This window comes from Corvus moneduloides, chromosome Z (assembly GCF_009650955.1).
Source record: "Corvus moneduloides isolate bCorMon1 chromosome Z, bCorMon1.pri, whole genome shotgun sequence".
Taxonomy (NCBI): domain Eukaryota; kingdom Metazoa; phylum Chordata; class Aves; order Passeriformes; family Corvidae; genus Corvus; species Corvus moneduloides.
In genome coordinates this window covers 33,997,625-34,011,222 of record NC_045511.1, presented here as the reverse complement: position 1 = coordinate 34,011,222, position 13,598 = coordinate 33,997,625, and the positions used below count along the sequence as shown (strand labels likewise).

At 36.8% G+C, this 13,598-nt stretch overlaps 1 protein-coding gene across 2 annotated transcripts in view; it reads right to left on the bottom strand.

Annotated features, from left to right (window-relative positions):
* Positions 1-13,598, bottom strand: part of ROR2 (receptor tyrosine kinase like orphan receptor 2) — a 151,427-nt gene that overhangs the window by 43,850 nt on the left and 93,979 nt on the right. For both annotated transcript variants that reach the window (XM_032096680.1, XM_032096681.1), the window contains exon 2: positions 1,541-1,618. In XM_032096680.1, the coding sequence (XP_031952571.1) occupies positions 1,541-1,618 (78 nt within the window). The remainder of the gene's footprint in view (positions 1-1,540; positions 1,619-13,598) is intronic.

The window sequence follows — 13,598 nt, the reverse complement described above, 5'->3', positions numbered from 1 at the left end:
TTTTTTTCCCAAAGGAAATATACAATTCTTATGATGTAGAAATGTTTGAGATGTGATTAATTACTTCCTCAGACAGGTATTGCCTGTGGCTCTGGAAAAGAAGGAAATAACTGGCAGTCCTTTCTCAGCAAGAATTTAACCAAGCACTGTCACATGAAAAAAAAACAAAACTCTTTTGTGTCTGTAGCCATAAAAGCTCAGACATAGCAAAAGAGAAAAGTGGGACCAACTTGCCAGGCAAACAGATGCAGTTAAAGATTAAACATGGCCCTTTTCCACCAAAAGTAGTGTGTACTTCAGTGTGAATAAAACAACTGGTAGTATGCAGTGCTACTGACAGGAGGGACTATTACTGAAATTTATTCCCATAATAGATGGCAAATTCTAAACTTCTAAAATATTTCAGCAGCTTCTGAAAGCAGCAAAGAGCTGAGAAATGGAGTATACCAGGTCTTCTTTCCAAATAGGAGGGACTTATTCCCACACTGACAATCAGCAGCAAGGGGGTTACACATATGCAAACAGAAACACATCTTTTTTTACTGTCTTATGGACAAAAATTAAGGAAGATTCTGTATAAAACTTCCTAATATGCAGTCAGGGTAAGAAATCTAACTAGTATTCAGGAGGACAATAATGACTAGATAACATTGGATATGTATGAGAAGTGAGACTATATTCCAAAGTACTCCCAAATTTTATGTTCCTCTGAAAGACAAAATGCAAGAACATCTGGCCAACACCACAGAGCTCTATAGACTTCAACATGTGCTCATTAATGAAGCTGGCATGACTATCTGACACTTTTCCCTAGCATAAGAGTTGACATTACAACAGCTGTGCATCCATAAAAAGAAAAATTCAGTACTACAATTGAGAAAATATGGTTCTCCAGGTAGAATACTAAAAATGTCCTGCTTTAGAAAGTTGCACCAAATTGCAATTGGAAGCACAATTTGCTGTAAGTACGTGCATCTTCAGATCCACGAATAGGATTTGTATCTATAGTTTTAAGTGGTAAAGTATCATAGAATTTATGTTAACCAATAAATAACTAGAAATTCTGACACTACAGTCAGTTTAAAAAACCAAAGCATTAATTCACAGAGCTACTTAAAAGGTAAATATTCTTGCGTTGTAATGGTCTAGATTTGATTACCTCAAACTAAAGATACCAATACTTAACGTTTACCCAGAGATGCCAAATGTGGTGCTCTACAAAATTAAATCAATTTCATGGCAACACGTGAAAAAAAATACGCTAAGAAGGTAATAACAGCCCTCTATGTTTGGATCAAATATCTAACCCCTCCATGTGATAGGAGTCAACATGCTTCAGAATTAATTTTTATAGACTCCTTTAACCTTTCTATCCCTTGCTATTCCTTGGAATCACAAGTGTTAAGTCACTCAAGCTTGCCTTCCTTACTGACTTGTATTAATTGACAAATAGAGGGAATATACAATAACAGGATTTTGCTGGTCCTTTCTGAAGAATGTTTATACTTCAGCAGGGTGATGAAATTAAAACTCATTTTACCTTTAGGTGTTGGAATTGGTCTCTCAAGTCCATCCACATGACCTAAGGGGTCATTTGAATCTGGAATTTCCATTTCACCTACAAAGAAAAAAGGATTTTGTTGAATTGAGGTGTTGAGTTAACCTCTCTGTTAAAGAGCATTATAACAGTGAGTTCAGCAAACACATTCAGTCCATATTCTGCTTCCAGAGCAGCAGACAGGAAACATAGCACATAAAAAACACGTATCAACAAGGTCAGGATTTATCCATTGCAGATTAGAAAACTCTACAATAATTACTTTGTGGATTACTTCGTGTTTGGCAAAATATACAGCATTAAAAACTACATTCCAGTTCTCACCAGAATAAAATTCACACATTTTTATGAAGAATGCAAACATTTCCTGGAAGCAATTCTGGCTTAGCAAACTAAGCAGTACCTGAGCTTTATTGACAGTCTCAGCTACAAAATGGCATAAATTTGCTTTTGAATTTACATTATGGTAATTCAGATTCTATCTCCAGAGGTCAGACTCATCATCACTACTTATCCTATTCTCAGCCTCATCCCTAAAAGATATCTTTAGCAATGAAAATGTAACAACTGTTATCCAAGGATTTCAAACTGTGAGGAAATAGACAGACATCTTCTGTATGTGCTCCTCTTTCATGTCTAACATATCTAGCAGCCTGCAGAGAGTACTTTCAGGTTCCTTTGTATTTGCAGGTCTTGCAAAACTCCAACCACTATAAATCAGGGGCCAACCTGTTTTCTCTCCCTTTTGAAAATATTGGGTAAGGAACAGAACTCAACTTCTAACTCAAATAAAGGTATAGATGTGCTTTAACTAAAACAACATCTAAAATTACACCTCCTGGGGTTTTTTTATATTTTCCAATTTATATTCTATCATCCAAATTCCTTACATCCTTAGCGTATCAACCAGATATGTAAATCTAAGGTCATCAAGATCCAAAGTGAAAGATCTGGGCTTCATTGTAAGTCTGTTAGGGGTGTTCACAGTATTGTTTTGTGTGAAATGAAGCTAGAGAAAAGGCTCTCCCTCTTCCTTTTGTCCCCATTACCCTTCCTTCAAACTAACCCTACAATACCACTCTGACTGCAAGTCCCACTGAAGAAATACAAGTAACTTCACCCCTGTCTTACACCATATTATGAAAGAAGAAAATAATTCAGACTCCTTTGTTTTTTGTTTGTTTTTACACCCATTATTTGAGGACAGATTTAGCTAACCTGCCTTTACCAGGTAAAACACAGAAATCAGAGACGCTCTCTACAACAGGCTGGGTCTGAAAGTCTTGTCGTAGTACTGTCACCTTGTCATACATCATCTCTCCCTTTATCTCCCATTGCTTGAAGTTCTTTGCCTGGCAATAGTAGAGATTCCACTTGATTTGTGGTCTCATTCCCAGATACCCCAATTAGAGTGATGGTGAAGATGGTGTTGTACCCTTGGTAACACACACTTTCAATTTGGAACAGCTAAGGCTTGGGCACACGTCCTCCATCTTCTGCCACACCTAGCATTAGCCAATGGAAATCATAGATAATATTCATCTGCAGACTGCAGGGAGAAATGGACATGGGTGGCCAAGCTGGCCATTGCCAAGCTCTGCCATTGCAAATCCCAACACAGTGTGTCTTCATAGCCCTGCAGGCAGGGTACAGATTAGCGCCTGACTTTTTAACTGTACTGAAGCTTTGTCGATTTATTTGATTCAGTGTGAAGTGGTGAATGCACTGTTTGACAGGCATATTCTGTCAAATTTCAGGAGAGATACATCACATCTTGTTCTTACCAAGGGGCAGCAAGACCTCTATCCCTTGCTCTTGCTTGACCTTCTCTGTGTCACACAAGAGGTTTAGAAGGCGCAGCAGCATTTACTGGCCACAAGGAAGACAAATCCAAGATGAGACAGACAGAGCAAAAAGAAGAGTAGGAAAACGAATCAGTTTTTTAGTCCACAAGTACTTGCCCATATTTTATTCTGCTGATCATAATCCACCAGCATTCACAGGATGGAACATTATTACAAACCTGTTCTTAAGGACACTAAACTGCTTGACACTCAGCTCTCTGGACTCCAGGCTGCCTGAGATCTGTGAAACTTTTGGTTTAATACCACACATTCAACTTTAAAAGAGCTGTTTCTATTTCTTCAGTAATCTCATGGGATTTACAACAGAAAAAGACATTAGAAGTGAGGTAAATGAGCACAGAAATGTTCTCCTCTCTCATCTCTCCTTCCCACACCCATATATATTATTTTTTTTAAGCTTTTCAAAACTCAGGTGGAAAGAAACAAAAGCATTTGCTGTTCTGAAAAAGTTTCAATAATAGTTTTATGTGATTCACTCTTGTACTTGATATGCTTCTGTCTGGAAAAAACATTAATCTCCAGATGTGCTTTACCAGAGAACAATTACAAACCATAGACACCACCTATCATTAAAATCTCCAGAACTAAGAAAAATTAAAATTAAAATCCTTTGTATACTTTGCAAGTTATAAATACAAATCAGATCTGTCACTTAAACTTGTTTTTATGAAAGAAAAATGTATATTTTCTGTAATCTGCAAAATGCCACTTCAGCCACATTTATGACAAATTCCAAGCTTTAATCCTAAAGTTTCTGTACCACAACTTAAAACACCGAAGAGTTATTATCAATTTGAAAAATTAAGTTTTTAACACTATAAAGGCAACCAGCAAGTCACTATAACAAAATAAAACCTTTTCTCTTGCACTAAAGAGAATTTTAAAGTTCTGGATTCCAGAACTTAAAGGAAAGTGTTCCTGTTGAATATTATTTTCCGTGTTTTCTGGTTTTGCATTAATAACATAGTATGTTTTTCCTGCTAGGAGTGAGTCCATGGTGTTTACCTCAGCAAACAATAATTCTCGTAATATTTTTTTTCCAATTTTCCTAACTATAGCACAGATGCACCCTGATCACATCTCATCACCAACTCTCTGCAGTCTTATTCTTGTTTGAAGACCCCTACAGAACCATGCTCCTGTCTACTCCTGATTTTTTATTCCCTTTTCTCACTTCATTTAATCAATATTTCTGTAAGGGTATTCTATTATGCTTTTCTTCTTCCTACGTTTGGTATCTTTTCCTAGAAGGATATTCATGTGTTGTTCTACTCCCTGAAGTAGAAAAAAGTCCAAGAAATAATTTAAGGTGCCCAACTTTCACTGTCAGTTTTTATCAATAAAAAACTGGTACTAGGAAAAACATAATTGTTCATTAAACTGGTTCTAGACATCACAAAGATGTCAGATAGTCACATCTTTTTTTATATCTATAACAAATGCAGAATTGTTATACAATGCTAAGAAAAGAGGTAGACCTGCAAAATACAAAACTGGAAGAACAGCAGCAATCCGCTATACAGTTGTTATTAAAAACTGGTAAGAAAATAAATGGTCAATAACTGAACCTTAGATGTGACCTTACCAACTCACTCTGCTCTCACACATGGAGAACATTGAACATCGTGTGCTGCTGACGCTCTCTCACTTCAAAAAGGGTACAGAAGAGTTGGAAGAGTTTCAGAGAAGTACAATTCAGTGAGAATATTTACCTATAAACCAGGTTTTTTACTGCTGCTAGGGTTTGTCACTCTGAGAAGCAGATGGCTGAGTTCAATGACAGTGAAGCTCTATGGAGTTATGAGCTCTACACAGTGGATGGATCAATCTCTTGGAAAAAATGGCAGTATTAGAAAAAATAGCAACCATCAATTTCAAAACAAAGGTATAACAAGGTAAGGTTTTCTCAGAGGAGATGTGGTTAGACTAAGTGCAGAATTCAGATGGGCTACAGCTGAGACTGGGTTCAATGAGACCTAACTATCTCACAGAAATCCTATGTGGGCATGGAAGTCCCCAAGTTAAAAATGGCTGGAGGCTGGGTAAATACCCAGCACAGAACACTACTATGTACCTGGATCTCTTCTTACACTTTTACTTCAGCATTTCCTTTTTTGCAGCCATCAGAACCACAACACAGCATTGCACAGATGCCTCATCTGCTCCTGTGTGGTTGTTCTCACACTTTTCACTACCATATGTTCTCTCTGCAGACATTAAGTGTATCACAGCTTATTTCTGAAGACCCACTTCTTCAATTTACATCTGCAGTGGGAGTGCGACGTAGAAGAGGTCATGAGTGCCCTGTCCTCCTTGCACATTGCATGACCAGACAAAACTTCAACAGAACCAGAACTCAGCCTGAATGCCAGTGGCCAGTATGGGACAAGGCATGTGCCAGATGTGCCACGTGTCAGGTACTAAGGAATACTTTATTAATCCTCTTTTCAGGGAACACAGTCAAGCAAAATGCAGATACTGTAAATAGTAACTCCTTTAAACTGCTCACTCACACAAAAATTATTCCTTAACTTTTCAAGGCAGTAAAGCAAGCCATTTCACCTTATGGAAAATCCCACTCCAAAAGAAAACCCATATTTAAAGTAAGTATAATAACCTATATTTATGATGTACAAAATGCATTCTGTTCCTTTGATTTATTATAGCGAACTGCAGCAAGGGGACAGGTGATACAGAAAATTATTTTCCTCCTTATATATGAACAATTATCGCTTACTTTTAAATTTCCTTTCTCCCGAAAATATGAGGAAGACTTTCTTACTGACAAGATCCAACACAGGTAGCCCCACCACTCTATTTTATGCACCAATGACCAATAGAATACAGAAGGAAATATCCAGTGTTTTTGAGACAGGAAGATACTTTTACACTTTTGGAAAGTAAGTTGCCCAACTGATCACAGTATCAACTCACAGGGCATACACCACTCATCATAAAAGAGCCAAACTTTTTCCTCTGAAATGGCTATGACTTCACATTCATTACTTGAGAGGTAATTGCAATAAACAGATTCCAAAATGCTCATGGCCAAAAGCAGACATCAAAACAATGCATTAATCTTCATCAAAAAGCCAGTCACAAGGAGGGGGTTGCCATAATTGATACCAGGGACAAACCAAGGCCTCAGCCTCACACAGAAGGAGAAAAATAGGACTCAGGTATTTTCAACCAGAGTGGGCCTGATTGAGTTAGAGCAGTTAAGGGCTGACTGATGCAATATCCTGCAATGTTAGTAACTGTCTTTCATTATTTGCAGAGTGCAGATGAGATCTTAAAAGATGAGAAATTGCACAAACATTTCCTATTATTTATTAAAAAGCATAAAAAAAGGAGTGCCAGAGAATTATAGAGCTATCAGCTTAACTTCAATTCCTGGAAAAATAATGGAACAAAGAAGTTATTTTTAAGCATTTACAATAAAGCAGAGTGATGAGTAATAGCTAAAATAGAAGCCAACGTTGACTTGGCTTACACTGATTAGAATCGGACATAAGTCAACAATCTCAAGGTATTGCAAACAAGGCAGATTTCACACAGAACACATAAACAGCAGTAATCTTCCCCATCTACTCAAAGCTAATAAGGCCCTAGACTACTTTCTCCAATTTTCTGTATTCCATTTCAAGATGGATGAGGGTAAAACTAAAATACAGTAACTTGCACCATGAAGATAGTCTACAAAATGTGACTAAGAAAATAAAAACATAATAATTAGTATGCCTTCTTGGTCTGAAGAAGATTAGCTATGGACTGAGAACCAGTATTCTTCAAATACAGAGGTCTCAGTGGACAAAATTATCCAGTGTGGCAGATTTGGCAACCTTCTAATTCATACGATATTGCGCAGGTAATAGATGCTGCTTCTCCCAGGTGAAACAGATCTTCTTAAGATCTTTTCCAGTCTTGTGATTCTATGAGGAAAACAACCATCCTTCTACTATTGTATTTTAAATCCCAAAGCTTACAAATAAATCCTTCAACACTAAAAATTGCACAGGTCTATAATTAGGAAAACTGCAAATTTTTGTTCTGATGTTTCTTCCACTCATCAATAATCCTGTTTCTGTAGCTGAAACCATTTTCAGATTTAAGCATGAATATGCAACCTTTGCTTCCTGTGGCTGTAACCTTTTACTCGGGTACTAACTTTCTTCTAATAACATAAAACTCCCAAACTCTCTCTTTTCAGCCTAATACTCTCTAATATTCTGTTCTTTTCTTCATAAAACTTTGTTGACCTTCTGTCAATTACTAGCCTCTGGAGCTCCCAAACAAAGGGCCCACTGTACCCTTTGATTCAGCTGCCAATCTGATTACTTTGGCTGGGGAAGGCAGGCTGCTTGGGTTGCTGAATCAGGGCCTTTCATTGAAATTTCTCTTTTCCAACATCTGCAGCCCCTGGCAACCAATTGCAGAGTGGGCTTGGCAGACCTGTAAAGGGTGGTGAATAGGCTACAAAAGATGCAGTTTGTAGCATAAAATCAGTGCACCCCTTTCATAGTGATGGCAGATTAGAACCTTCACGGCACACCTTCCTTAAATGCTGCAAGCTTCACATAAAAATAGCTGAAGGTGGGGGAAATAACTCTCACTTTCTGTTACAGTTTCTCTACTGAGACAACGGTGAAGTCTGCAAAACAGTTACTTCTTAGCTGGTTATCAGCTCACAAAGCATACTCTTCATAGGTTAGTATGTTAACTAATTAAATTTATTCTTTGGCCATTCAAAATTCTTCAAAATTACTTTCAGCAAAATTCATTTCAATAGAAAGTTCTCACCACAAGGCCATTAGAAAGGGAGTAAGCTATTTTAAGCATGCTCTGTTATAATATCAAAGTAACATTAAAAAACTGTATTTAAAGTAAAAGCAACACCAGCCTACAAGTCACAGAACCTTCAGAAAGCTGGTAAAAACCACAGACAATAAACCTTTAAAAAAGCCAAGGTTGAGTTATACAGAATACATTCCCACAACTCAAGAGCATTCCTTGTTAAAGCAAACATCTTGTTTCATTAGCATGGATTTTCCACTCTACACACTTTTTTCTGCTTTACCTAATAGCTATATTGAAATATTTTCATTTCAGTAAGTATGAGGAAAAACATTCTGTTCCATAACGTACAGGACAAAGGCAGGTACAAAGTTTATGACCTGTGCCAATAAAAAGAGTATAGTTATTTGGATCAAAAATATATCATTAATTTAAAATAAAATTTTAAAAACACATAAATGTTAAATCACCTTCATTCTGCACAGCAAAGATTCATTTCTCAAACACAGGTTTAGAGAGATACAAAATGTTGTATTTTGTCAGTTAAATGCATAAAGAAGGAATCTGCATAGTGCATTAATCTCTGTTACTGTGAATGTTTGTTCACAGATTGATCCAGGATAGACTAGCAGTGTGTTTCCAAATACTGGTCCAACGCAAGTGCATGATGAAAAAAACACTTTATAAATTTCACAATATTCCTGTAGGAACTTATTCATTAAATTAAATGAACCTTATAAACCTACCATCAAACCACTCTAAAACAGTAAAAAAGATCAGCTGGTCATCAGCACAAAACTACAGAGAAGGAATGATTCTTCATTTTCACAGAGAGCTGCAATGAACCCTCAAAACAGAAAAAAATATACTGAAGACACAGTTTATCTTCTTAGTCATCAACCAGGCGCCCTAGCAAGTAGGGTGAAGTCAGTGTGAGAAGAACGAAATCAGATAAGTCATTATTAACAGGGATTCAAACACAGACTTCAATGAATACCTTGATTTATTTCAATGCCTCATACTGTTAAAGCGTATTTTACATTAACCACACAGCTGCATTTTCAATTGCACTGTCAATCTTTATCCTCTCATTGCACAATTCTCATCATAAAGCTTAGCTATTAAATAACTTAGATTCTTCCTCCTGCAGCTCCTATTTGCCACTTAAAATGAGAATTCAGAAATGCTAGTGAGACAAACCAGAGATAAGGATTTGTTCAGATTTCAGTCACAGAAGAAGCCTTATTAACAGCTGTCAAAACATTACAGTGAAACGAACAGGACCCATGGAAAAGAAGATACTCATTTTAAGTCAACATTTTTAGAGTGCAACTAAGTTTTGAAGCTGTTAAGCTTTGGATTACAAATTATTCTATTAATTCACAGCCAAAACACTCTGATAAAGTTACAATAAAGTCCAGGTCCTCTTATTTTAAAATGCAAAGTGGAGAACATTTAACAGAACACAGCCTACATTCTGAAGGAATATTCAAATCCTATTTTCAATTCTTAAGGCTTCCTGCAAAGTCCTGGCCAAGTCACCTTAGGCCGGATTAGAAAAGAATTTGATGCCAAAAGATGCAGACAGATGTCTACCAGGATTTTCAAAAGCATGTGGGCACCTGAATCTCCTGTCTGCAGTAAATATCCCTTAATCTTTTGTACCTCAGTTGCCCAGAGGCTGAGAGGGGAAAAGGTTAGCTCCCTGATGTGGTTCCTAGTGCAGCTGCATGAGTGTTTGAGTCAGCACAAAGAAGGGAGCAGCATGGAAGAAAGAAGCTAAGATGGGGAAAAAGTGGAAGAGAGTTTTTGGATGACTGTGGTGATTTATATCACTACAACTGATCACAGAATTTCAGACAAATCTGTGACAGAGAAACTCCAAGAAAAGCAGAACATAAAGCACTATTTGGAAATAAATTAAAATAATAAAACTCTTCTGAATGTTTAAAAAGTAAGAATTAACTCCATGGTATTTACAGTGAAAAATACCTGAGTTTTTTTAAGCCACAAAAACATTTCAATGTAATTTCTAATTTAGCAGAAATGTAACTAAGTCTACTAGCTATCACAAACAGCTTTTTTGTACAACTGTGTGCTAAGCAGTCAGAGACAGTATACCAGGGAGCATATAAAAGCTTTGAATCATAGAAAAAAAAATGCCACAAGTAATTGTAGATTTCATAATGAGTGGTATTTGTTGGTAACATATTATACTTTGGAAAAAAAAAAAGTAAAGCAATTGTGGGTACATTCCAAAGCTCTTCACCACCTCAGTTGTAAAATCACAGTTTAAACACAACCAGTAGAGGCTCTGAACACACCTGCAGTAGCTCAAAGAACACCAAGCAACATGATAATTATCCATGGCATTATTACATGATTGATTATTTTACTGCTTCTGGCTGTGAAAACAAAATAATCTCAACCAAAAGGTTGAAAATAATAATGATTTATGAGTATAACACTCCATCAACTGGGATAAACAATGATTTTCACAGTGCTCTTTTTTTCTGAAAGAAAAAAAGGAATACAATCCAAAAATGCCAGTCCTGTTTGCAGCCTTAGGCTGAAATGTTTAACACTTCAGTTCAGGAAAGCAACCCGAGTCAGAAAAACACTTGAAAATGGGCTTATTTCTAAGCACTCTCTTAAATGCTTTCCTATATTTGAAACAAAACAACAGTAATAAACTCCTTCAGCCTAAGAGGCAAAATAAAAATAGCACAGATCACAACCAAGTGTAAGAGAATACAGTAGAAGTTATTACCTATACTAATGGTTATTCTGACTGGGTTGACAACTACGGCAGAGGAACTACGGTAAGTGCAAAAAACCTCTCCTATGTGTTGTTTAGTTTTCACTCTGTAATTGTATCTCAAAAGCAGGAATTGCAGCACCAGTCTTTGATGGTAGGGAGGCTACAGCTAGCTACTCTCCCCTCTGTAAAACAGTGAAAGCAAATAGCATGTTCATATTAATCAGAGCAGTTTTTGTATTATTTATGGCAAGTATTATAAACATCTCCCTGGCCAGAAGTATACAGTGGAAACCAAAGAATAATTAATTCTCAAACACTAGGAGCTGATACTAATTTGAGAAACCTGGGCTCCTGAGCAGGGTTATCAATACTTTAAGAAACCAAGGCTGGCAAGTGAGCTAATGATAGGGCATTATTCATCCTTCAATAAAATCATTAAATAGATGTACACGCTCTTTTCTACCACCAAGTATTACAAATAGATGTTCATGCTCTTCCCTATCAAAAAGTATCACTTATTTTTTAAAGACCCAAGGAGATAGAATACTATACTGGCTATCTGAAGCTTTACCTAAGCACTTGGGATTTGTCTGTTTTAAGTCAGAGTAGACTGGAATTTTACAAAATTACTAATATTGCTAAAATTAATATCAAATACTGTGTTCAAAGAGAAGTAGCTGATCATGAGTAAAGTTTACTTACTATTGATTTTGATCATGACCAGTAACAAAAATAAGTTAAATATACCAGATTCAATAGTTAGAGAGGGCAAACTTCTCTTTATCATAAAGTATTTTGGTTTTTAGACCAAGAGTTTAAAAATCATTATTTTCCACTGGAAGTTCTCTTTATAATGAGTAATTAGCTATGGTCTGTGTAGACAGAAAATATTAATTTCTCTCCCCCTATGAACAGTACAGCTCTGAAGGCCATGGAGCAAGTATGGAGAGAGAAAGTTGATGTGCAGTTGGTGCAGCCAGGCAGGTCACTAGTGAGCACCCCCACCACTTTTGACCAGATCAAATATTGTTGTGGCTAGACATTACTCTGTGTGCACACGTGCATGCGCATGTGTGAACATTTGCCTCTGTGACTAGAAAAGGGAGGAAAAAGATAAGAAAGTGTGCCATGATGTAAAGGAAACTAATATCTGATCTATATTTTAGCCATTGAAAAATGCAAACCAGTTACTCTAACCAGAAATTTTAAATATATGTTTTTGTTTTAGTAGGCTTTTCTACATTTTGTGGTATGAGGTTATTTATTTAAATAATACTAATAGTATAATTTAAGTATTATTTATATCTCTTCATTTGAGAGTCGATATCTAAACCCCAAATTATTTCTGCTGACAAGTTTTGTCCAGTCTACATAGGAAATATCTTCTTCCTACTTCAGAATCTGTTTGACTTCTTGGATTACAACTGAATGCATAAAGTGAAGCCATAATGGTAATAATGCTCTGAAAGAAACTCCCATTTCTCTTTCTGCTGTTGTTTAAATACCTTTTCTTCTACAGAAAGGGGATAAAAAGCTCAGATGCTTAAGTGGACTTTGATATGGTTCCTTTTTGTTATTTAATTAACAGAGCTAAACAACAGTTTTCTGGACAAAAAGAGATGATATATTATTTGCTTATGTTCTTCTCAAGAAAAATAATGCAACAAGAGTAGAGCCCTGAGGTGAAAAACAGTGTGTGTGGAATGCTTCCAGATGTGGATACACTGTTTTCAGTGAGTGGATAGTAAAAGAACTAAATGAAAACTCGGTCAGAGTCCCATTGACAATAGAAAACATGGTCATAAGGATGCTTAGGAAGCCTCTTCTGCTGTGCCTGCCTGAAAGCAAAGCAAGGAACAGCTTCCTTAACCCTGCAGTGCAGAGAGCCCAGGCATGCACCCATTAGCAAGCAAGCTCAAAGCACTTAGCAGTTTCCACCCAACTCACCTATTTCCCTATACCAGGAAGGAATTTCCTGAGCTCCCACTATCATTGCTCATTACCCAGTTTAATAACTCTAAGCAGCCTTAACCATTGTATTAATGCTTTGTTTCAGCTGCAACATTCAAGGCTGCCATGCTGCCATTTTAATTGTCTGAAAAGAACAATTGGGTACAAGTGCCAGTGCACTTTCAAAGTTGTACCTTCTCCATCGAAGAGCTCTGAATCTTACATGTATAAACTCCTATTTTGCAAACTGCAAACTTTGCCACCTTTTTGTTGCTCTGACAGCAGGACTGACATAGTTTTTTTCATCACGTGGTCAGTCTTCCTTCTATGCCATCAAAAATACTGTGGCTATCAAACACCTGTTTTCATGACAAGCAAGTGAGAAACAATTTTACATTTCAGGGTTAACTTATGGCCCAGTGCAATGACCTTGAATTTGTACTTACATATTGAACAAAACTTGTCTTAAAGTCACATACAACCACAGCTTGATGTGTTTTCAGAAAAGCACTCACTTGAAGTGATACCCTCTCATTTTGAACAAATGCAACAAAAAGCTCACATCTGATCATGCAGACATGATCACAGATGGGAGTGAAATAAACTGTGAGGATGCAGCAGCAGTTACCACTGGAAAATTGGTTGGGTCCACCCCTGAAGTGCAAAGAAC